The sequence below is a fragment of the Halichoerus grypus genome, chromosome 4, assembly GCF_964656455.1.
Source record: "Halichoerus grypus chromosome 4, mHalGry1.hap1.1, whole genome shotgun sequence".
In the NCBI taxonomy this organism is placed as follows: domain Eukaryota; kingdom Metazoa; phylum Chordata; class Mammalia; order Carnivora; family Phocidae; genus Halichoerus; species Halichoerus grypus.
In genome coordinates this window covers 149,473,275-149,500,226 of record NC_135715.1, presented here as the reverse complement: position 1 = coordinate 149,500,226, position 26,952 = coordinate 149,473,275, and the positions used below count along the sequence as shown (strand labels likewise).

The following is a 26,952-nucleotide window of genomic DNA, read 5'->3' as shown; positions in this document are numbered from 1 at the left end:
TGAAATCATCCTAAAAGTGTTTCATCATATAAAGTATTTAATTTTATACCCATCTTTTGTTTTTGAGTATAGTGGACACATAATGTTACATTTGTTTCAGGTGTATAGCTTAGTGATTCAAGGACTCTATACCTTATGCTATGCTCACTGCAAGTACAGCTCCATCTGTCACTCAGATCTGAGTACCCCATACTGAATATTCTCTTAATATATAAAAATAACTTTTTCATTATAAAAATGAATATGTCCTTTTCAGGACAAAATACGTGGAATAAATAACATGAATACATGATATTCCCACAATGCCAGGTATTTTATTTTATTTAATTAATTAATTAATTTATTTATTTTACAATGCCAGGTATTTTAAATCCCTGTAGCTATGGCCCACATTTAAATAGTAATGAAAAATTAGGCATTTTTAAAAATTATATAAGTCCAAGATCAAAGCAAATAGTTTTATATCCAATATGGTCTAGATCTTTTCCTGGTATTCTTATAATTGAATATTCAACAAATTAATTCATCAAATACTTACTGAGCATCTACTATGATCCTGATACTATTATAAGATATTGGGATATATCAATGGACAAGCCAGAATAAATTCCATCCTTATAAAGCTATTATTCTATCATGGGGAGACAAACAATAAACATAAGTACAATAATATAGGAGGCTTGAAAGTGATAAGTACTAAATTAAAAGGAAAAAAAGAGCAGGAACTCGTGGACTGAGAGTGACGTGGGTGTGTGTATGTGTGTGTGCTAATTTTCAAATTTTTTGTAAGGTGGTTAGAGGAGGCTTTATGGAGAAGGTAACATTTGAGCTAAGACTTGAAGGAAATGATGGAAATCTGGAATGCAAGTACTATATGTTGCTCAGAATTTGCTGCTTACTTACTTTATCTCCAGACTATATAAAAGCCACGATACCACCCATTTGACAGAAAATTAGCTAGGCAGATTTTTGGTTCTTCTCTTTATTTCAAGCAGTATCATGCTGGGGAGAGATTAAGTAGACCGACTTCATTCAAAACAATTCAAAACTGTTCATGCATTTAGGTAGGCAAGCACATTTGGCATAGCACAGATTGTATTGAACTCATTCACTGAGGATTAACATCTGAGAAAAGGACTAGGGTTTGCTTAGAAATTACTACTGAAATTTCTAGTGTATTCAATATAAGGCAGGCTTAATTTTCTTTGTGGTGTTTTTACAGCTATTCAATAGCTTGAGCCATGTTTTCAGAGAAAAAAAAAATCTATGTCAAATGCATTAGCAGACTGTAAGTTGGTTTTCCAGACAAAATTGTAGATGAGCATTGCGTGTGCATTATGTGTAATTTTAGTTTCACATTTTGGCCACAATCATTTAGATTTCCCAATGATACATGGAAAGAAACTTAAGTAGTACCTAACATGAGAGATTTTCCTTTTTATTTTTTCCATTTTAACTAAAGTGAAAACAGCAGTTTTATTTAACTGAAAAGCCTTTACATAGGAGATTGATAAATGTTGACTGGTTGCACTGAAGAAAATACTCACCATTGTAGACAGTTCATCTAATTTCATTTTATTTCTATAGTTCACTGAAATGCTGTATATGAGTTGTCTTCTGTTTACTTTCTCAGATTTTAAGGTCATTTTTCAAAATTAATTATTACATTGCTTTAGAATATAAAATATGATTGTCCTTCACAATATAGAAATTTAACTCAGCTCAAATAATCATTGAATGCCTATTCTTGTTCAGTTGGTGCAATAAAGAGAGGAGGTGGGCACAACAAAAGTAACAATTTGGATAACCATCCTAAAAGGAGATTTAAATTTGAAAAGTGAAAGTCTATAGTGGATGGAAGAACAAAGGATGCAAACTCCATAGGCCTGCTCCTTATTCACCTACCCCCTTACCCTCTCCGGGACCTTGAGGCTGAGGGGGAATAATATTGTCCAAGTACGTGACAGATCCCCCTCCACTATCCCTGACAGCTTCCTATGTATCTAATGTTTTAAATGAGGAAAGAGGAGGAAAGAGAAATGATGAATGTGAAATTGTTGGCCTATACTCAGAAGAGTCCAAAGGATGCACTTGAATACTCTAACCTCTTTGTCTCTCCCTGGTGATAAACAATGCCCAAGAGCAGAGGGAATGGAGGGAATTCCTTGGAAGATGCTCTGGAATGAAAGCCAGCAGCTGGGGCGATGCTGTGTGCTGCTGGAAAAGGCAGCATCCGTGGTTCGGTCCAGGGGGCCACGTGGGACTGCTCTGCTGCTACTTCCTGTGAATGTGAATGCCCTAAGGCGGTTTCTGCCCATTTCATGAGGGCGGCAGCTGATGCTGCCTTGATTGCAGTCCTTTAAAGACTTGTACAGTTAGAGAAACTTCAAATAATGTTAGCCCAGACCTTCATAACCCCAGCAGGCACCGAGGCCAGCTGGGTTAGGAAGGCGGGAGGGCGGCTATAGCTTTCTGAAAATTGTTCCAAAATATGAGCTGTTGTGACTGACACGGTCTTCTTCCTTTCTGGCCCCACAGAGGTCTAGATATGAGGGACACACTTGGCAGGAACCATCAAGTGACCTATTTCCTTTTCATTCAAAATAAGAGTCCCAAGGGTATATCCTCTCTGAGAAGTTTAGGGAAGGAAGAAGGACAGCTTCATGTGCTGTCTTTTTAATAAGTACATCAATGAACAATTCCTTCCTTCCTTCACTCATGCATTCATCCACCCTGCAAATATGTTCATCAAAGGCTGATTATATGACACTGGGTGTGAAGGTTACTGAGATGAACATAGTTCTGGCTCCCAAGGAGCTCACAGTCCAGCGGGGAAAATTATCTGAGCAAACACTTGTCTGAATAAGAGATTTAAAATTTGTGTGACACGTGAGAACTCTACATTATTTCTGCAAGGGAGAACTTCAGTTAGTGTCTAGGCAATGTCCAGCATAGGCTTAGGGACTTTTATTTCCTGTATTGCCCAAAGTTTTTAAGTAGACCCCAATAATTTACTACACAAAGAGAATCACATCTTTCCTGGGCAGTCAAAGGTTTCAATATGGCCATTTCTATGCAGGCTTTTTTGTACAAATATAATTCTATAACGGAATGTGGACCTAGGGCATGGCCAGTAGGTGAGCAGCAGTTGTGATGACTGAATTTCTAATTATCTGTTATAATAAGATAGTGGATTTGGTCTGCCATCTAGTGATTAAAACTGAATTCTTAGAACTACATTTAAAAGCACATAAAAGCTTTATGAGAAGACACATCTATGAGGATATATGAGAAACACAGGACAATTGAGTTACTCTGGAATAAAATGTGGTCAGATAAAATACATCTTGTCTGTCTAAGATATCAGTGCCAGGACGTTTGTGGTAATGGCTTCACAATGGACTGGTTCAATTTGTTGGAATATGATAAGGGTAAAAGAACCCTGCAGCTTGGAAGACAAAATTTTTGGAAGTTGAGACACCACAGATCACAAAATAATGGCGATATTATCAGACATCTACCAGTCCTCCTCAATTTTAAGAACGATAAAGAAACATAAATAGCAAACTACGAGTGTCACAATATTGCAGTTTGGGAATGTTTCTTCCAGATTTTATTTTAAAAAAATTGTTTCCCCATGTACTTTAAGACCAGTAACTGTTTAAGTTCTAGGCCTTAAATCAAGGTTCATGTTAACTTGGGTTAATTTTTATGATTTCTGTAGAGGAATCAGGACAGTACTGAACCTCTCAGAATGTCATATGAACATTTCTATTTGTTTTTTTATAATATTGTCATTTATAAAATAATTGTGTCATGACAACTTCACTGCAAATTGTCTACAATTTTGCTTTCTATTTTACTTTTCTTCTCATTGAAGTAAACATCTATGGAGAAAACAGCAGGGCCAACCTAATCATCAGGCCCACAACTACCATGTACAAACCCGAGAACGGCAAGCCACCCTGTATTTTCTACTCGGTGTTTCTTTGTACATGTCTTTCATTCAGACATGAACAATGAGAGTTCACTGAGTTTTTGTGCCTCTGTAATGTGTGTGGATTCTTGTGCGGGGGAAGAGAAGACAGGGTTTAGCAGCAAATGTGGTTTTTCATCTCCTTGCCATTTAAAAGTATTCCAACTAACTTCCCACATCATCTTAAATTTAATTATAAATTCTCAGGGGAAAAGGACCAGTGATGACTCAGAGTATATAACTAGCTTTTAACATTGTCATTTAAAGAAAGTCATACAGTGGCTTACTTCTTTGCTCCTTGGGTTGAGGTCATGCTGTCTTAAACTTCCAGGAAGAAAGTGACCTTCTATGAGTTAATACAAAAGAGAGGATGTGTCTTTTTATTCTAACCCCAAAGGAGCCACAGAGAACGGGATAACTCACCCCAAAGAGTCTCTCACACATTTTAATGATATTTAATTGACATTATTGCATGGCATCTTGATTTTTGTTTGTTTTTCATATTCTCTAATTTCCATATATCTAATTGTTTCATTGGTGCAACTGATAATGATAATATATACTTTTTGAAAACAAACAGAACTTTCAATATTTTGCACTCGCAGTACTAGGCACATACCCCCTTAACTCTCAGTAAATATGTCAAACACTTTTGCCCCTCAGGGTGTGGAAAGGGAGAAGCAAGCTATTGAACTTACGGTGAATCTCCTTTTCAGCCAATGGCATTTAGTGTTTGTGATTGGATTATTTCTTTCTCAATCAAAACTTAATGAACAAAGTTACTCTTAAATTATTTACTTAATTGAATTGTTCAATGGACTATAGATATAAGTCCATTTCTGTATAGGTTGTGTTTTGTGGAAATGTTCGTCATGGAGTTACATTGTTTCACAGTGATTTTTCATCTAAAAGTAACACGGCTATTTGATGTACAGATTTTTTAATTTACTTCAAAACAGTCCTGCATTACAGCATGTTAAGGCATGAGTTCTATTTTCTCCCCCGTTTAAAATTCCTAAAATACACTGAGTCAATACTGTTTTGGTCAGCAGTGTGTTTTGTGATAAACCTCTTTTGTTGAAGATGAAACAGATTAGAAACTTAGCGCCTTAGTTATCTTCTTGTGATCGGCACAGAAACCAGAATGTGGCGTTGTGCTTTGAAAGCAACTCTCCATTTGCCACATAGCTGGGATGAAGGACTAGATACGTGAAGCAAAAGCATTCCGTGGAGCAGTGAGAAGAATGTTACCCAAGAAAAGCCTTCTAGAGTTAGGAGGATAGATATTTGGATCAATGTCTCCTCTGAACTGAAATTTTTATCTGTAGCTCTGCACTGAGTATATTGGCAAATGATAAGTTCTTTCTATTGTAATACTTTGTATACTGACAGATGGCTACTACATTTATTGTGGTGAGCATTTTGTAATGTATGTAATTGTGGAATCACTATGTTGTACACCTGAAAATATAATATTGTATGTCAACTACATTTCAATTAAAAATAAAGAAAAAAATATAAATTCTTTTATATACTAATCACAAATGCATTTTTTATTTTTAGTTTTATTTTTATAAAATACAAAGTTAACACCGGCGCAATTAAGTTAGCGAACCATAATTTAGGCTCATTCACGCATTCCCACCTATCCATTGAACAACTATTTGTTGAATGTTGGCTCCCTGCAAGGTTTGGAGTCAAGCTTTAGAAATACCATGATGAACGAGAAAAACTAGTCCTTATCTTTGTGGAATTTACTGGCTAGTGAAGGAGATAGGAAATAAATAAAAATAGTAAATTGATACTACTTGTGATAAGTTTTATGAGGGCAGTGATTTTTGCCTGTCTGTTCACATTTTAGAAACTGGTTAATTAGCTGGCATATAATACAAAATGAATGAATGGGTGGATGAGTGAATGAGTTGGGTAAAGGAGGTCTGCTTTTGTAGAGGGGCCAGAATTGTGGGGGCAGGTGACAAGCAAACCGTAATAGTGAGAGCTGTGTGCCTGGCATGAGGGAAGGGGAGGTTGTGCAAGAACTGGGAAGGGGGATCTTTGGGCTTCAGAATTTAAGTAGTTTGGAGGATTCTAAAGGAACTAAGCAAGGTTGCTATGATCCACATTGCATTTTAAAATACTATAGTTTCTTTCATGAGTATTTTATAGTTTTCTGAGTACAGATCCTTTGCCTCTTTGGTTAGATTTATTCCTAGGTATCTTATGGTTTTGGGTGCAATTGTCAATGGGATCAACTCCTTAATTTCTCTTTCTTCTGTCTTGTTGTTGGTGTATAGGAATGCCACTGATTTCTGTGTATTGATTTTATATCCTGCCACTTTACTGAATTCCTGTATGAGTTCTAGCAGTTTTGGGGTGGAGTCTTTTGGGTTTTCCCCATTAAGTATCATATCATCTGCAAAGAGTGAGAGTTTGACTTCTTCTTTGCCAATTTGGATGCCTTTTATTTCTTTTTGTTGTCTGATTGCTGTGGCTAGGACTTCTTATACTATGTTGAATAGCAGTGGTGATAGTGGACATCCCTGTCGCGTTCCTGACCTTAGGGGGAAAGCTCTCAGTTTTTCCCCATTGAGAATGATATTCACTGTAGGTTTTTCATAGATGGCTTTTATGATATTGAGGTATGTACCCTCTATTCCTATACTCTGAAGAGTTTTGATCAAGAAAGGATGCTGTACTTTGTCAAATGCTTTTTCTGCATCTATTGAGAGGATCATATGACTCTTGTTCTTTCTTTTGTTAATGTATTGTATCACGTTGATTGATTTGCGGATGTTGAACCAACCTTGCAGCCCAGGGATAAATCCCACTTGGTCGTGGTGAATAATCCTTTTAATGTACTGTTGGATCCTATTGGCTAGTATTTTGGTGAGAATTTTTGCATCCATGTTCATCAAGGATATTGGTCTCACTGATACGAGGAATTCTGAATCTCAGGAATCAAACTGAGGGTTGCTGGAGGTGGGGAGTGGGGTGGGAGGGATGAGGTGGCTGGGTGATAGACCCTGGGGAGGGTATGTGCTATGGTGAGCACTGTGAATCGTGCAAGACCATTGAATTGAATCACAGATCTGTACCTCTGAAACAAATAATGCAATATATGTTAAGAAAAAAAAGAAGAAGAAGATAACAGGAGGGGAAGAATGAAGGGGGGAAATCGGAGGGGGAGACGAACCATGAGAGACGATGGACTCTGAAAAACAAACTGAGGGTTCTAGAGGGGAGGGGAGTAGGAGGATGGGTTAGCCTGGTGATGGGTATTAAAGAGGGCATGTCCTGCATGGAGCACTGGGTGTTATGCACAAACAATGAATCATGGAACACTACATCAAAAACTAATGATGTAATATATGGTGATTAACATAATAAAAAATAAAAAATTAAATACTATAGTTTTGTTTCTTAAAAGTCACAAAGTTGAAGAAGTAATATATTTATCTTATAATAATTGTATAATAGAATTGTTATATGTATAAATGTGTGTATATATTTTCCAAATCTGCATTACATTTTTATCTAAATGTAGAAAAGTATTTGGCAGATATTATATAATAGCTTACCATATTGTTGTGGTTATGTCTTTCCTTAATTAATTTTGACGCGAAGATGATGCATTGCCTGTTTAAGCTTTGCTTGTCCTTTGTGGTTTAGTAAGCATCTTTAGTTTAGTAAATACATCCCATGAAATGAGATACTGGTATTCTTTTCTACCTTATGTTTAAAACTAATTTTTAAAAACCCATACACTTCTTTTTTAAAGTTTTTCTTCATGGAACAAGAATACATATTGTCTTCTGTTGTTTCGGGATTTATTAATCTAAAGTTTCTAGTGATTGAAAATCACATAGGGGTTCACCAAACATGGAAATTATGTATTCCCTTTTGAATTATTCTTTTTGTCCCCCTTTCAGATTTTTTTTTTATCTCTTCTTACTGATCTTCCTATTTTTGGTTATTTAAACCTTCACAAATGAAATCTTTTGGGAAACATTACCTGCTTTCAACTTTGGATCACTTTTTTTCCCTTCCCCTGTCATGGTAGGATATAAGTATCATAATCATTTCATTGTGAATTACATATTACTTAGTATGTAAATACCATTGAAGTAAGTTCATCTGTGTTTTGCCTCCTCGGTAGGTTACTGCTTAGCCCAGAATTTTTTGAACCCACAGGATGACTCACCTTAACTATTTCCCAGATTCCAAAATTTCAGAAGATTACTAACCTCCTCCCCCCACCCCATCTTTTTCTTCTTATTCTAGAAGGATATGGTGAAGAAATAGCCTGTACTCAGAATGGTCAGATGTACTTAAACAGAGACATTTGGAAACCTGCCCCTTGCCAGATCTGTGTCTGTGACAATGGAGCCATTCTTTGTGACAAGATACAGTGCCAGGATGTACTTGAATGTGCTGACCCTGTAACTCCTCCTGGAGAATGCTGTCCTGTCTGCCCACACACAACTGGAGGTGGCAATACGAATTTTGGTAAGAATGCTTAAGGCCAACGCAGAATTGATCCAATGATTCATCTTTATAGTTGCAGTGGTTTTTGCTCTCAGAATTCAGCAACCAAAGAGAATAATGAAGCCACTCGTCATTGACGTTTGGGGTTAATGGTTTTGCTCACCCATCTTATCTAACATTAGTGAGAGGGAGAGGATAATTTCCTGTCTTCTTAAAAACCAGGGGAATTGGGGGCTGAGTTTTATGTGGTTATGTCTAATTTGAGAATTTCTTATAGTCATTTCAGATGGTCGTTTGTTACCTTGTCCATGCTGGATGCCTCCAAAATATTTGTTGGTATTCTGTGAGGTCCATTAATGTCCAAGAAGAGATCTAGAAACACATTTGTCTTCTCTGGTGCCAAGGTTGCTCTTGGGAATGGAATAATTATTTCTAATCTAATTTAATGCCAGAGCACCCTCTGTTACATCGACTCATAAATGCAGAATGCTTTTAATGATGACTCAGAAAGACAAAAGAATGAGATGGATTTCCTGAAGAAAAGAATGATATAAATTCCTGGTTTTTAAAACTTTTTTTGGAGGCAAATATCTGTGTTTAATATAGACTGTATTTGAATACATGTGTTAAAGACACATATTAGAGAAACAAGTTCATATTTATATGTTTTGATGAACCAGGTAAGATTAATATTAAACTACTAGGTTATTTGTTTTAGTAGTCATGAATGTTTTAGCGGTGCATGCATCATTGTCAAGATAGTGTTAAGGCTTTATTCTCCCCTGCTCAAAATTCCATTGCAAATAACAACAAATAAAATGAGGTATTCAGCCATACTTTCGTGAAATATTAGTCAGTAATTTACCAGTTCTCCTCTTGGATATCATTCAACAGTAACAGTGTGCCTTGAATAAATACCTAAACTCAATTTTTTGCAATGTAATCAGAAAGATATAATGAGAAGAATTAAAAATATGACACCTAAGGGCTATCCAAAGCTGATGCAGTCTGCAAAGAAGCTCCGGGAACAAAGTAAAATTAAACCTGTGGGGATAAGTAAGTTGGGACAATAATGGCAAATAAAAAAAATAGCAAAATATGTGACCTTCTGCAAATAGCTGGGTTTGGAAAGTCCAGTTTGTTCCAAAATGAATAATAAAAACAGAGCTAGCAACAGCATTGATGCAAAGATACTTTAAGAAAAAAAGGTGGGAGAGTTTAGCTACATTTACAAAACAAAGAATATGCTGGTGAATATATTACCACAGAACTGATAAAAATTATGACCATTTCACCATAAACTAAATAAAACTTAGTGGAGTAATTTATTAAGAAAGGCCTACATTAGAAATACAAAATAATTAATGATGAAGAAAAAAGTAGAAAGAAAACCAAAAACCATCATAGGGAAATGAAGATGACAGAGGAAGAAGCACAGGAAGAATCATCACTGCCATTAAAAAAATAATTATTTTAACAGATCTATGAAAAAAGAGCATTTGCTTTTCCTCATAATTGAAATAAAGATATTTGGCAAAAATGAATGAATATTCTTGATAAAGATGCTTAGTAACTTAGTACCAAATGGCATTTCATTAACATGATAAAATATTTACTTCTCAGCTTAAAAACTTCATTATGTTTAGTACTAGACTTATTTTCTTTAAACTCAGAGATAGAACATGAATATCCATCATCACAACTACAATTTAATATTATTGAATATACCTGAACAAACAATTAGATAAGAAAAAGAAATGAAAGTTTTAGAAATTAGAAGAGAGGAGGTAAAATGATTAGTTGCAGAAAATATAATTGTGTTCTTATAAAACTTAAAGGGAATGGAGTAAAAAACTACTAAAAATTAATTTAGTAAGACAATGCACTGTAAAATCAACAAATTAGTAGATTTACTATATATCAACAATCCCCCCATAGAATAAATAATGGAAATAAAAAATACCTCATTTATAATAGCAACAGATAGGATAAAATGGCTAAGAATAAACAACATGAAATGTATAAGATCTACCTGAAAAAAACTGTAAAACACTACTAACTCAAATGACAACTTTAAAAAATGGAATGTCTCATTATATTTTTGGTTAGGAAGACTAGTAATAGAAAAATCAGTAATAGTGGCCCCCTCCGGGGGTTTGAAATATGGGAAATAGGGGAAAGGGACAGGATAGAAGAAGCTTTTTTCACTCTATAATTGTATACACTTAATGTATTTTGGTTTTTTAGCTGTATGAATGAAGAGCCTACTCAAAACAAAAATATAGAATATTGATTGAAGATAATTCATTACAATTTTAATAGTTAATTTTACAATTTAATGAACTTTAAATGCTATATGAATGGTGTGAAGAATATTTACATAATGTCAGAATTTTCTAAAGGGATGTATTACTTTGTCTGTTATGGAAATATTGATCTAAAACAACTTTTGAGTTCTGCCTACTGGTAATAAGGAAACCTGTTTAAGTTAAATTCTACACCCCAAAAACCTATTACTGAAAATAAATATTTAGGAGATCCTCAATAACTGTTTCTCCTTAAAATAACATATTTAATGTATTTATTCTTCTCTTTTTATAGGTAGAGGAAGAAAGGTAAGTTTTACTTTGCATAGTTTCATTTTTATAAAATATCTTTTTCATTCTAATACTCTCCACTCAGGACTGTTCTTTATAGTATTTGAAAGCCTTTTGTAAAGTACAAATTGCCAAATATAAATATATGAGATACTTTGCTTATAGATTACAGCTGCCTCTATTTTATTCACTTTGTTAATTTTTGTTTATAGATGTTTCTTTTAGAAGGTTCTAAATCCCTTAGGGATTGAGACTATTCCACATTAACCTTCGAATTACTTGCATTTATTGGGGTGCCTGGGTGGCTCAGTCTGTTAAGTGACTGATTCTTGATTTCGGCTCAGGTCAGGGTCTCAGGGTCATGAGATGGAGCCCCCTGTCAGGCTCCATGCTGGGCGTGGAGCCTGCTTAAGATTCTCCCTCTTCCTCTGACTCTCCTCCCCCTCCCTCTCTAAAAAAAAAAAGAACAAATTATTTGCATTTATCACTGTGTTTAGTATATACCTTACACATATTAGAAGTTCAGTAACTGCTTAATTGAAGGAAGGATGGATGGAAGGAAGGAAGAAAGAAAGAGTGGGTGGGGGGATGATGGTTGTACCCTCAGTGGGGTTGTGGCCCCTCTTCTGTTGGTTGGAAAGTAAATATTCACTTAAAAGAAGTAATTGAACACTTTACCAAACACACATCACCTTCTCTTCTCTCCCTTTCCCCCGGTTCAAGGAGCCTATAATCTAATAATCCCAGAAACAATCCTTATACTCAAGAGGACAGTGTGGTACAATTTAGCCATGACCCTAGATATAGCTGGCCAGTTTAGCCACTTGTCTTCTGGATATGGGTAACCCCCTGAGTGAAGAGAGTTCCGAATTGTTCTCAGTTTTCTAGTTAATTTGAAAACGGTGGCATTTTCTTCAGTCTTATCCAGATGGGATGGACTCAAGGATCAGGAATGGAAATAGGCAGTCATCCTGAATTTCATGGCAGGTATTAGGCAGATTACCACCAACTTTAAATTGTCTTTACTTTTGCATACAGTAGAACTTCAGTAAGGTGAAAATCAGATAATCAGATAAAGCAATGCTATACCTTCATGGTAAATGAAAGTGATGCTATCAAGGGGAGGTCCTGGCTACTTTTACACTTTTTAGTTAAAGGGGCAATACCAGAAATTGTCTTATTTGGAACAAATATCAGTGAAGCCATTTAGATTTGAATAGATGTCAAAGGAGTAGGTCTACAAATACCAGCTCACATTTAATTTACTTCTGAAATTAAATCTGAAATTTCCCAAAGGCAGTGCAGTGGGGAGGGCACCCTCAAAGCAGCTGCCAATTTACCACATTCTAGTTATGTGCCACTATCTTCATGACTCTGTCATTTATTATCAAGTGCCATCAGAACTATCAGAGCAGAAATGTAATGTAATAAAAGTGTATTTTGTGCTTGGTTTATATGAATATTGATTTTATTTATAACATATTCGTTCATTCATGTTAACCCCCAAATAAGTACTGAGCCTTTGTCATATCCCTGTATGAGGCAAAGGATACAGATGATGCAATGATGGGAAAAACACTGTGATGGTCTCCATGGTAACGCCATCTTGTAAAAGTGGTGAGGCATGTCCATGTGGCATTAAGTGATGAATAATAGACAAGAAGCAAAATTAAGCTATAATTCTCATCCGAATCTGAGTATTTGAATTTTAGGTTTCCCAGTGGGTTTGAAAATCAAATTTAGCAAAAGCTTAGACATTAACTTACTCAAAGCCCATATTAAAAAAAAAAAAAAGCAACAAATACTTACACTTGTGGCTTATTTCCAAAATAAGAGTCACTATTGAATCATTAGAAAAATGTATTATCAGACTGATAATGGAGCACTTAATCCCATATCAAGTATTGTGGAACAACAGAAAGTTCATAATAGGATATCAAAAGCCTTACAATTTAGCTGAGAAAGTTATCAGCGAGTTCCATTCTCCTAAACACAAAGTAAGAGCCAAGGCTGCATTTTAATCTCTGGTCTCTTAAAATGGAGATTTCTCAACATTCTTAGCGGACTATATCCCATTTTTCTCTTTTTGGCTGAAATAATTCCTCTTCACTTTTGACTTGTTTTTCTAGATTTGTTCTAGAAAGGAACATTTTTTTTTCAGCATTATTCTCATAAAGTCCTTTAGGTATTGGGCATGGATTTATCTACCCTTTCTAAATAATTCAAATTCTTTCAGTATCTCAAAGAAAGCTCTTACAACTCTTAAGAGGTTAATTTTTATTATTTTCAGGTTATGTTAAAAATAGGAAGACCTGGGCTAGAAGTTAAACTTAGAAATGCAGAAATAAGCCTGCTCTGTTTTGCTGCCCATATGTGTTGATCCCTTTCTTCTAGTCTTTTTGTAGGTTGTCTTTTAGTCTCTTGTGTCCTACCTTGAACTTACTCAGAGCTCCATCCTGCTTCTGTAGAACCATTTCCCACTGCTGAATTCTAACCTGAGCATTAGAATCAGCAGGTGTGATCAGGGTATGTTTCTGCCATCGAATCCATTACTAAGACTATGAGGATTGTAAAATAGTTTTTAAATTTCACTTTACAAAATTTTGTCAGATGTGATACTACTGGAAGGATATAATTTCATTGTACCTTTCAGGAGTATGCTTAAGTGATCTAGATAAAAAACCTGAAAAATATGTATGATCTTTAATCCACAACTTTAAATTCTAGAATACATCATAAGGTATTAACTAGAGATGCTACACAAATATTTATAAACAAGGATATTCATTGTAGTTATTTTTAATTGTAAAAATGAAACTATTCTGAGAGTAAAATACTGAGGCATTGATGAGGTAAATCAAGTTCAGGTACATGATGGAAAACTAAGAAAACAAGAATGTTAAAAGCAGTTGTCTCCTGGGTGTTGAGTATGGTATTTAGTTACTTTTGTAAGTTTCCTCTATTTTCAAAATTCCCCGTTAACCCATATTATTTTTATAATCAGATAAAAGAGCATTATATGTGAAAAGAGAAATTAAATAAAATAGAACTCGGGCGCCTGGGTGGCTCAGTCGTTAAGCATCTGCCTTCGGCTCAGGTCATGATCCCAGGGTCCTGGGATCAAGCCCCGCATCGGGCTCCCTGCTCGGCGGGAAGCCTGCTTCTCCCTCTCCCACTCCCCCTGCTTGTGTTCCCTCTCGCTGTGTCTCTCTCTGTCAAATAAATAAATAAACTCTTTAAAAAAAAATAATAAAATAAAATAGAACTCATTACTCTAGCTTTTTCTACATTTTGGATATAATCCTTAATGTATTCATAATCTGCAATTGCCCAGTAAAAAGCATTACTTCATACTATATTAATGGAAATTAATATATTCAAGAATTTATTGAGGATTTCTCTATGTCAAACTGAGGATATAAAATAGACTTGATCATGACCTTGGGGAGACCAACATTCGTTGGAAGACAAATTCTAAAATAAATAGTAGAAGTAAATATACGGTAAAATGGAGCCATATAAGGTACAATTCATCCAATATTATTTAATCTATGTACTTGAAATCATGCTATGAGAATACGATTTTTGAGAAACTGAAGTTCTAAGGATCCCATCCGTATCTGTTGTGTTTGCTGCATCTATTGTAAAAGCCAGCTAAACTGCCTGATGTTACTTCCTTTAAGTTATGATTGTTTCTTGTGTTATTTTTATTTTCCTATTCAGTTAATATTTTTTCTAGATTTTCCTCAGATATTGAAAATTGTCTAACTAATATTATGTCTTTTCTTTCTTTCTTCCTTCTTTTTTTTTTTTTTTTTGGTAGCTAACCAAACTTACCTCTTGTTATTTCTCAGATTCTTCCATGAGTTTTAAAAAAGATGGCAAGAGTTTTAGAAATGGCATCTGGAAGTTACTAAAAATTAGGTGGCATGTAGTATGAGTGTGAAAATTCAGACATATCCAAATGTTGGATTTTCTTTTGAGTTTTCAGACTTTGGGTAGTTTTCCTATGGTGCTTTGACTTTACAGCTTTTCATGACAAGTATCTCCTGGTCTAGTCAATTTGTTAGGCTTATTCACTATAAAAACTAAGGTGAAATAACTTTATGCTTTTCAAATATTGGATTGATATTTTTGTGTCTTTCGTATGAGTAGTAGTTTTTTTTCATCAATAATGTCTGACTACTATAAATATTGTTTCTTTTCTCATCTCCTTTTTGTTTTTTACATTTCTTTTTTTTAAGATTTTATTTATTTATTTGAGAGAGAGAGCGTGAGCAAGAGGGAGAGCATGAGCAGGGGGGAGGGGCAGAGAGAGGGGGAGAAGCAGACCCCCCAGTGAACAGGGAGCCTGACATGGGGCTCAAACCTTGGACTTCGGGATCATGACCTGAGCCAAAGGCAGATACTTCACCGACTGAGCCACCCTGGCACCCATTTTTTACATTTCTTACATTGAGATTCCCAGTGTTTATATGAAATATTCTAGTATGACATGATTATGCTCAACAAGCTATTATATTTTGATAATTGAACATTTTTTTGCTTCATAGGGACAAAAAGGAGAACCAGGATTAGTGCCTGTTGTAAGTATATATATATATACATTGTTTTTTGTGTCTTTAATAAACTTATAGTTGTATATTATTGCTTACATACATACTCTCATAGAAAGGGAAATTAGTTATTTTATAACCAAGTTTTAGTATAAGACAAGCAAACCAAGAGATTGATTCTTTAATATAATATTTAATGTTTATTTATTACAATATTCCTGACTTTTATTGTCCCACGACTGAAAGTGAACATCAGAATCTTACAAAGTTAAGCACGTTATATATGGATGTAAAGTGATAGTTAAGATGTATATTTTTTACAGTATAAATAGCCATGTAATCCAAATAGAAAGGCATGATTTAATGTTCCACACTTCTGGGAATATGTCTTGCCATTATCCTGATTGAAATTCCCTATTTTATAAGAATTCTTAAGTTATTTAGACCTGTACATGATCAAAAAGTATATTATTAAGTAGGTTGAAAATTCTTCAACCAGCAGTCTCATCGATCTCAAAGGAATTGTCATCACTCTGTCAAGACAAAAAGTATATGCATGTTGATTTATTTGGCAGTGTTTGCATTTTTGCTTTGCCTTGAAATTGGCTTGTTTTTAACAAAGATTACCTAGAAAGTAAATCATTCATTTGTTATCTTTCATTTAAAAACCCTTACGTGTACTTACTATGCCTTAGGTGCTATTTTAAGTGCTTTACAAATATTTACTTATTTGTCTTCACAACTCTGCCAGGGAGGTAATTTTATAGTCATCATCACCATTTTGCAGAAGGAGGGATATTAAGCACGGAGAGGATAAGTCCAATGTCACACCACTGGGAGGGGATAGAGTTAGTGAGGATTTGAACCCAGGCCTCGTGGCTCCAGCTTTGGTGCTCTCAGTCACTGTAACAGTACAGTCTCCCTGTATTAGAGTTCAAATTAGATAATGTCCTAACACATAAGCAAGGGGGACATGGGCATCAATTGACAACATCCATTTGCTCTAAAAAATTTCACTGGGATTTTTGTGGTTATTCTTACTTGTATGACTATTGATTTTTCTAAAACTCTGTCAAAACTTCATCTTTACAGATTATCTTGTTTGTCGTTTAGGTAACAGGCATACGTGGGCGTCCAGGACCAGCAGTAAGTAGTTTCCTCCAACATTCATGGTACTCTTAAGTTCTTAGAGATACTGAAAATCTTTATGACTATTATACCCATCAAAAGACAAGAGAATGCAAAACCATGATGCTTGGCTTCTTGAAACATTTGTTTTTGAAACGGCTTCAAGTTCAAGTGTTCCTTTGCAGCAATGAATGATGCATAAAAGATCATTTTGTTCTGAAATTGATGAACCCTGTTATTTCTCTGGGTTAGTGTCCCTGTTGGTTATGTGAAAGGCAAAGCGATCTGTTGTTACATTGTTAATTTTAGATTAGCTTTACTCCTTGAAATTAGGACACACCTGTCTATTGTTTGACAATGATTAAAGGTAGGCTACTTTTATCTGTTTAATGAAACAAACTGTTAATTTCATCTGTTAATTATATTAAATCATATTTCCATAGAATTTGAGAAATTACACATCAGAATAGCATATTACTGGTTTAGCATAGAAGACTACTGATTTCAAGTTTGGATTAGTAGTAGCATTCCTAGGTAACTAGATGGAAAACACACACGTATGTTCCCTCAGATCACTGATAATTTGGGGTTCGCACATCTATGTAGTTCTAAAAATCCGAACTGTATTTTAGTGGCCATCATTTAGTAGCAAAGGCTTGCTTGGGACAAGACAGCAAAAATGATCCTTATAAATTTTGCAATTATCGTTCAAGTAATATGTTCAACTCACTGGGCTCCATGACACTATGATGTAGCACTTAATTCTTTAATTCTTTACAGGCCTTTAAGCTTCATTGCTAACATAAACAGCCTTTCTGTGTACACAGGGCTTTTATATGCACATGGCTTTATTTTCTATAGTCTTCGATTGAATCGAATTAGAAAAGAAGAGTGATATTTCTGTTTTCCGGTTTTCTTAGATCAAGCAAACATTTAAAACAAAAACATCTGAAGTATGTGTGTTTTGCAGGCATACTCATCATTTTCTGTTTTAGGGACCTCCCGGATCACAAGGACCAAGAGGAGAGAGGGGCCCAAAGGGAAAACCTGTAAGTTGACAGCAGAGTCGCCTTTTTTGTGAATTGTGCCCTGTACCGAGTCAGCGCATCGAGACCGCATTCCGTGGATGCAGCGAAGAGTTGGTAGCACTGTTTCTCTCTCACCTCTATCAAATGGGACAGAATTGAGGTCATGAAGTGATTGTGTGTCTCTTCTGATTCAGAGGAAATGATCACATGGTAATAATTACCTATTATCTTCGTAGGTAACACAAACGGCATTTCTTCGTCCCTCAGGAGGCCAAACTAAAATAAAGTAGAACCTAAGGAAACATAATGAATACCTCATGTTGTTTTCAGAAGTTGTAAATCATGAGTGAACAATGCCAGGAATGCACTGTTGAGATAAAACACCCTAGTTCTGTGATCTGTGGTCGCTACAGGAATAACCAAACTGGATAAAGGAAAAAATTATTAGAGGACTAAATTTTCTTTCAAGTGGTTGTACAGTGAATTTATTTCCCAAGTAACACTCTTATCTTTTTTCACTGCACAGCTGATACAGAGTTATCAAAGGAGTCATTTAAAAAAATCAAAAAATCCATTACCAGAACAAAGGGAACACCTCTAAATTTAAATGATCAACTTTATACCCTTGAGATAAAACATGAAGATATTATATATGCCAGATTTTTTTTCTTATTACCAAGTCCTAGGATAGCAATTCTTTTTCTTTTTAGATCTCACCCTCAGAAACTAATGTCTTTCATGTATTAAATAACTGGATTAATTTTTGTATTGCTGTCAGTATCTTATGTTTTAATCAGAAAAATTTGTGCTGTTTAATTTTCTGTCTAACAACATCTACTAAATTTAACTCTCTAGATTTTTAGCCTTCCAAATATGTGTTTATCCATATGTGGATGGGAGAAATAGATGAGCAAGGAAGCAACAAACCACCTTGAATATATAAATAAGGAAAAATGTGTTTTAGATCATGTCACTAGGAACTCTTGCCACTGGTTTCATCTTTGATATTATTTTATGCTTCCACACATTTGACCAAGTATAGCATGATGACAATACTTTTTCCAAACTGGAGCTGGAGTTATGGATGGTATTGGCAGGCGTGCAGGTAAATGACAGTTTTCCCAAGGAAACGGGGCATAGTCCTGTAGGTGTGTAGGAAGGCTGTGTTCTGATGACCCCAGGCTGTTCTTCATTCTTCATGCTGTGCTTACTGAGCTGCCTCAGCAGTGTTGGGAGCCTGAACACTGTTAGTGGCTCTCCAGATGTCTGCCCAGGGTCTAGAAGGACAGAAACAGATAGACGATAACTTCAGTTAGGTGAAGCGCAGGGGACCATGCAGAAAATAATGTGCATCAATGTACTCATGCCCTTAAATAATTGATAACACTGAGTCCTAAGTCTAGGTGGAAGTTACTACGGAAATAGTGGTTAGACTTTCAGAATTCCTTATTAGGATTCAGTGAGTCTACTCTTGCCCCGTCTTCTCTACTTGACTTAGTGTGTGATATGCTCCACTTCCTATCTTGGTTAACAATGAGACAATCGATGAGAATTAGGGGTGTGTGTGTGTGTGTGTGTGTGTGTGTGTGTGTGTGTGTGTGTAAGAGGAGTAGCTATTTATTTGGAATTAAGCAAAACAATCTTGGCAGATGCCCAAATAGGAAATCTGTTCTCTTAATCCTAGCAAGCAGTGGTGTGATGGTAAGTGTTTAACAATTGACTCGTTAAAAAAAGATGTGCCTGCTGACATGAGGAATTCTTAATCTCAGGAAACAAACTGAGGGTTGCTGGAGTGGGGGGTGGGGTGGGAGGGATGGGGTGACTTGGTGATGGACACTGGGGAGGGTATGTGCTATGGTAAGCACTGTGAATTGTGCAAGACTGTTAAATCTCAGATCTGTACCTCTGAAACAAATAATGCAATATATGTTAAGAAAGAAAAAAAGAAGAAGAAGAATGTAGCAGGAGGGGAAGAATGAAGGGGGGGAAATCGGAGGGGGAGAAGAACCATGAGAGACGATGGACTCTGAAAAACAAACTGAGGGTTCTAGAGGGGAGGGGGGTGGCAGGATGGGTTAGCCTGGTGATGGGTATTGAGGAGGGCACGTTCTGCATGGAGCACTGGGTGTTATGCACAAACAATGAATCATGGAACACTATTATCTAAAACTAATGATGTAATGTATGGGGATTAACATAACAATAAAAAAAATGAAAAAAGAAAAAAAAAAAAAAAGATGTGCCTGTACTTTTGCTGATTTCCCTGGTGTAAATGCTTCCAACATGGCCAATTGCAAGATCCTGGCATGATGTCACAAAATACCTGTAGGTAGAGTATTTTGCCTCAGGTCCTAAGACATGGAGAAGCCGCTTACCAGACAAAAGCTGTGGCTGGCACAATGTAGGCTGCTACTGCAATCTTAAATACCAGTTTCTCCCTCTGCTTCCATTACCATCAAGAACACACAGAAATCTCAGGATGGAAAGCATGGTTTCTCAAGCTCAACACTATTGGTATTTGGGGCCACGTAATTCCTATGCATTGTAGGATGATTGGCAGCATTTCTGATTTCTACCCACTAGATGCCAGTGGCAATACCTGTCCTCCTTCATACAATTGTGATAGCTAAAAATGTCTCTTGATGTTACCGAATGTCCCCCTGGGGAAGGAGAGCAACAGTGCTCAGGATCAAGAACTACTGCTACAGAGATACTCTCACGAAACCTTCGTTCCTAGCCAGTGACCATCGGGACTGTCTCTCATCATATGTCCTTGGTTTTAACTAAGTTAACCTGATAACTTCATAGTGACAAACTAGCAATTTGTCTGTCAGAAGATGGACAATGGTGTGCTGAGTTCTAATTACACATGACACTTAACCTCTGTAGATCTGTTTCCTCATCTGTAAAATGGGACAATCTCACCAACTCTAACATTTCGTGATGTGTGTGTGTGTGTGTCTGTGTGTGTGTGTGTCTGTGTGTGTTTGTGGTGAATAAAGTTCTTGACCATTGAGGTAATTTATTAGTCTTTTCTATTTGTGGATGTTTAAAGGTCGCCACCTAGTGGCAATATATAAGTACTTTTTTATGTTATGTTAATCACCATACATTACATCATTAGTTTTGATGTAGTGTTCCATGCTTCATTGTTTGCGTATAACACCCAGTGCTACATTCAGTACGTGCCCTCTATAATACCCATCACCAGGCTAACCCATTCCCCCAACCCCCTCCCCTCTAGAACCCTCAGTTTGTTTCTCAGAGTCCATAGTCTTTCATGGTTCGTCTCCCCCTCCGATTCCTCCCCCTTCATTTTTCCCTTCCTACTATCTTCTTCTTCTTCTTCTTCTTTTTTTTAACATATAATGTATTATTTGTTTCAGAGGTACAGGTCTGAATTCATCAGTCTTACACAATAAGTACTTTCCATTGTAGATGGCTGACTAAGATTAGTACTAGAGTATCCTGGGGGATGGGTGGGAATGATGATAAATGGAATATTTACCTTAATATAAAATGTATATAATTCAGCTCACTTAGAAATATGAAGGTATATATTTTAATGTGTTCCCAAATTATAGTTTTTGTTTTCAATGTTTCTTAGTAAAACTGCTCATGTACTATATTTTTCTTACTTTCACTTACAATTATGTTCACTTAATTTTGGATAATTTTTACAAATTTTTATTAATTTTAATCTCAATTTGCATAAGAGTAAATCATGTAGGCTATTTAGAGTAGATGCTTTGGAGGCACAGACTGCATCATGAAGTCAATAGAAAAGTGGGCCGTCTTCGGAGGGGACTTTAAAACATGATTATTAATCACAGAGGGATGGAGAAAGGACACAATTTTTGAGGATTAATATTACCCAAACTTCTCTCTATTCTCGTTGACACTAAATGTAGTTTTTGGTGTTGTCTTTAGAAATCCCCTTGGGAGCAGAGATGTTTCAGCTCACTTTTTGTATAACAATACCTGGTTATCAATTAGCAATTTCACATTTCAAAAAGACATTAGAAATTTTCCACACAAGGCTCTTTGAGTAGATCAGACTACTACATTTTCTGTGCCACCATTGACAATATGAACTTCCAGCTGATGGTGCTCACATTCCTATGATCCAGGGGTCCTAGATAGCAATTAAAATCAGCCTCTTAAGTATAATTAAAAGAGTTCAGTGAATTGACAGTGGTTTAGGAGTCAGAAAGTGTTTGAGTTGATAAAGGAGGAGAATAATTTTCTGAGAAATTAGTTTTTAAAGTGGAAGTTTTTCAGACTATCTACTTCTATTTGAATAGATAAGTTTGCTTATATTCTACTGTTCCAAGAAGTAAACATATCTATATGAATCTATATAAATGTTTGAATATATTAATTAAATTACTGAATAGCTATTATGCCACCCTCCCCAAAGCCATTATATGCAAACTGCCCCCTTTCCCATCTCAGCTTGTTTTATATTTATTCTTCCTGCTGTATCAACTCATATTTTAATTACTTATTGTAAGCCAGGAGGTGTTCTCATGTTTAGGCATGAGAAGCTTCTTTTATTAAACTCCAATTCCGTTACTATATTTTTCTTGATCCCTGCTTCTAATTATAAAAATCATACTGACTTTTGAGTTCTTTGGTCCCTTCTTTCTTTTGAAAGTCTGTTAAGACTCTTCAGGGTTAAGAAGTCAGAAAATGCTTCACAAGGCTTGTGGGAATGATGAGGTTGGGGGATGGAGCATTTCCAGCACTGAGGACGTGGCTGTTCACCAAGCTGCCTTCAGAATGTGGGTTGGGAGGAGGGTGGAATTTGGCAGCTAGAAATCATTGCTCACTTCTCTGAGAACTAGACTTGGCTAGTTCTACTTGACCCAGGCTGGGTCACTGTGCCTTGCCCTCTGTTTCTCATTGGTCTGGTCTACCTGTGGGGGTGCTAAAGGAAATAAAGTGTGCCAGACTTGAAGGACTAGAATAAGGAGGATTGAAATGTGAAAACGTAATAAGCATATATTGTGACTACTATGTGCCAAGAACTATACAAAACATTAAAAAAATTAGAAATGAAAAAACCACAAACCCCAGTCAAGGGGCTTTCAGATATTTTTTTGGTGGGAGGAGGTTATGTAGGCACATATATAATTAACTGTCATCTAAGACAGACAAGTGAATTTAGAAATTTTTATTAAACACCACAAAACCAACCAAATAGGGAAGCTTGTTCTAGAATACTGGTGAACTGAATGCAATTTTATAATTATTCCAAGAAGGCTCATTACTGGGGATTTAATACATCAAGAGTAAAGTTTTTACCCAGAATGTACAACCATGCCCTGATGGAGAGGCTGTGACCAGTGCTGAAATCAGCAGTGTCAGCAGAGCTGATGAAATTACTGTAGGTGGCTGGATTGCTATTGATTTTTTTTTACAGGACTTTATTTATTTATTTTTTTTAGAGAAGTTTGAGGTTCACATCAAAATTTAAAGGTGGGCACAGAGAGTTCTCATATACGCTCTGTCCCCATATATCCATAGCCTTCCCCATTATCAAGATCCCCCATCAGAATCCATAGTTTACATTAGAATTGCTCTTGATGGTGTACATTTTATGGGTTTGGACGAGTGTATACTGGCACGTATTCATCATCATAGTATCACACAGAGTGTTTTCACTGTTCTAAAATTCTTCTGTGCTCCGCCTTTTAATCTCCCCATTCCCACCCCAACCCCTGGCCACCGCTAATCTTTTTACTGTCTCCATAATTTCGCCTTTTCCAGAATGTCATAGAATTGGAAGCGTACAGTATGTCTATTCCTTTTTAAAATAATGAACACTGCATCTCCATCAAGAAGTCTGTGCTTTTAGCTTTCTACTAAGTACATATTTGGCAATGTGTTCTAATTTGCGCTGGCTTGTTTTCCCAGGGTCCTCGTGGTCCTCAGGGAATTGATGGAGAACCAGGTGTTCCTGGTCAACCCGGTGCCCCAGGGCCTCCTGGACATCCATCCCACCCAGGACCTGATGGCATGAGCAGGGTGAGTTCTATGCATTATTCAATGTTATATTTAGATAATATGTTAATTTTAAAATTTTTATTATTGAAGGATAGTTGACATACAATGTTCTAGTAGTTTCGAGTGTACAATGTAGTGATTCAACAATTCTATACATTCCTCAATGCTCACCATGGTAAGTGTAGTCACCGTCTGTCACCATACAATATTATTACAGTATTATTGTTTGTATCCCCTATGCTGTACTTTTCATCCCTGTGACTTATTATTTCATAACCAGAAGTTTGTGCCTCTTCATCCCCTTCACCTATTTTGCCCATTCCCCCCACCTAAGTTTTTGATTTATTATTATGATTTTAAGTTGTCTTAGTTCACATGTTGGCCCTTGACTGGAAGAGCAGCCAAGTGAATGCAGTTCTACTATGGAGCAACAATAAAACTAGGAAATCCACAGAGAATTGTTGGAAAATTCAAAATAGCATTTTTCAAAGTACCACTTCAAATTACTTGTGTTTTTCAATGTCAGTTCTTGACTCTGCAATTTTGTTCTTTCCATTGATTCTAAAGGACTGCTAATACTCTCCCCAATATAAATTGAAAAGAGCGACATCTTTCTTCTTCGGCTGTTCTCTAGGCTCAGAATGCTCACAAAATCTGTGTCATGTTGAGTTGACTGAAAAATGCTATCTGACGATTTCCCGATTTTAGTTTCCTGCCAGAAATAAAATAAAACAAAATATCTTTCTATATATGCTTCCTTGAATTCTTAGTGGCAGACGGGGATTTATGAGTAGAAGCGTAGCAAAACTAGGGAACATGTGGACTGAAATCGGATTTTTGTTTTATTATAACTTATACAGTTGCTTCTCAACTGATTGCAGAAGGAATTGCCAATTTATTTTTTTCAACAGTATGCACATTTCCCCCACTAAGATCTGGAAATTAATCGAACTTCCTGGAATATATATGGACAGTTTTGGTCAGTTGGGTTAGCAGAGTTTTTGTGATGTGAAAGAGAATAGATAAAACCATTGCCAATTCTTGGAACAGTCAGGGAGTCATTAAAAGGATTATAAAATCTTTATCAACTTACATAAATACAGTTAAAGTTTACTGGTCATGAACAAAGAAATAAGAATATAATCTAAGTAAAATAGTCTGAAATGGAAACTGGAATCTTCAGGACAAATGTTTTAAAAGCATCTTTTAGGCTTTGTTCAGACATTTGGAATGCTCCAATTGTGGGAGGAAATCAGATAAAGAGATTTAAAGCTGAAAACGATTAGACCAGCAGAACAGTATATGCTTTTACCGAGGAGGAGACATATGGCCCATTGCAGTAGTTGTTCTGAAGGAACTTAGTTATTAAATACTCTGAGGAAGACTGTTCAATCAAAAACACATACAATGAAAAAGAGCTCAAATCTCTTTCTGCGCTTTAAAGTCAAAAGTATAAAATGATTCTCAGAAGAGTCATTCTATGAGAATCCCAGAGAACGTGCATTTCTCAATTTAAAAGTTTGTTGATCTATGTCTTTTACTGTGGAAAAAACATGACCAATTTGCTTTTACAGCCATTTTCAGCTCAGATGGCTGGGTTAGATGAAAAATCTGGACTTGGGAGTCAAGTAGGCCTCATGCCTGGCTCTGTGGTAAGTGCAGATTTTACTGATAATCAAAGTTTCTTGTGGAAAATAACATTATATAAAGCAAGGTTTGAATTAGCTAGTTAAAAAGTAATATGTGTCTTCTTAAACAAATCCATCCCTCCATTAACTCATTCAGTTTATTTGTCAAACCCTGCCGTGTACCAATTAAAAGCCCAGTGGTGTTACATTCATAACTGTGCAAAGACTTTGTTGACTTCAATAAAGGGCTGCCTGTATATTCCATTTAATATTTGAAGAAAATAAAGGATTTTAAAACATATAACCACCACAACAAAACCCATACTTTTTATGGTGTTGTTAGAAACAGTGATTTGGCAAAGCTTTGACATGGGAAGTTTTGCCATTTTAATTTTCATTATTTCCTATTTAATATCCTCTGGCTGCTTATGCCAACAACTCTACAGTTTCCTGACTGGGCCTAGTAACCATTATCATCGTCTTTTGAATTTCTTCAACTGCCAAAGAGTCCCATTTTCTCTGGGCAAGTACTTTAACGTGGGTATTTGGAGAATACAATCTCACTGAACAAATTAACACTTATCCAACCAACTCTCCCATGCTTTTTTGCTCATAACATAATTCAAAGTCATCCCAGATTAATGGAATTCTGGGCAATAGCAAGTGTAAAATTAGACTACATACATAACCACCTCTTTTACCCATCCTTAAACACTGCCTGTCTGTCTACTTTTTAAATCACTAGCAGTATGGGCTCATTCAATGATTACCTTGGGATATGTTTCTGAAATATATGTGTTTCCATCCATTTGAAGTTCAAATTGCATATATGTTTATTTTTTAAATGGAGCTTTTGTTTTCTTACTAGCTAAAACCCTGATCAATTCAAAATAAAAATTTAAATTTTTCCTATAAGAACAAAGTTGATTTTGATTTAATTGGTTTTGCTTTTTCTGACACCTCAAAAATTATATGGATATATGATTAATACAATTTTTAAAATGGCATTTTCCTTTCCTTCCCTTTGTCATGCCTCGGTGTAATCATTTCATGTTTAAATGGAAAAAGCCTATGTGGATACTTTAAATGTTTGTTATGAAAGAAAGAAATAATCCAGAAATCTCAGTGCCATAGATAATTTTAAACTTACATTTAATATAATCTAGTCAATATTGTTGATAGCTTCCTAAATCTTTAATTCAATGTACTCATTAAAGCTATAAGAGTTATCTGCCGTGATGCTGAAGAATGCAATAGACAGTTTGAGAATTACTTAACTGCCTGCCAAGATTTTTCTTTTGTTGGATATTCTGGTTTAACAGAGCCACCCCTTAAGCATGCAAATGTTCTTGTCCGAGGGGCACTGGGTGTATACAGGCATATTCTTTTTTCTCTTTATGAGAGTGAAAGTATGTATAAAATCATCCCAAATGTTGCCCGAACCTTAATCTTCTTGAATTTAGCTGCATTCCAGATGAGTACAAATGGAGAATGTCATCATCTTTCACTGTCAAAGCTTCACTTTACCAGATTCTAAGCCTGATT

The 26,952-nt window shown here is 35.8% G+C and overlaps 1 protein-coding gene across 9 annotated transcripts in view; it reads left to right on the top strand.

Annotated features, from left to right (window-relative positions):
• Positions 1-26,952, top strand: part of COL5A2 (collagen type V alpha 2 chain) — a 516,164-nt gene that overhangs the window by 434,915 nt on the left and 54,297 nt on the right. For all 9 annotated transcript variants that reach the window (XM_078071089.1, XM_078071095.1, XM_078071093.1 and 6 more), the window contains 7 exons: positions 8,258-8,482; positions 11,063-11,076; positions 15,612-15,644; positions 16,728-16,760; positions 17,738-17,791; positions 23,690-23,800; positions 25,354-25,431. In XM_078071089.1, the coding sequence (XP_077927215.1) occupies positions 8,258-8,482; positions 11,063-11,076; positions 15,612-15,644; positions 16,728-16,760; positions 17,738-17,791; positions 23,690-23,800; positions 25,354-25,431 (548 nt within the window). The remainder of the gene's footprint in view (positions 1-8,257; positions 8,483-11,062; positions 11,077-15,611; positions 15,645-16,727; positions 16,761-17,737; positions 17,792-23,689; positions 23,801-25,353; positions 25,432-26,952) is intronic.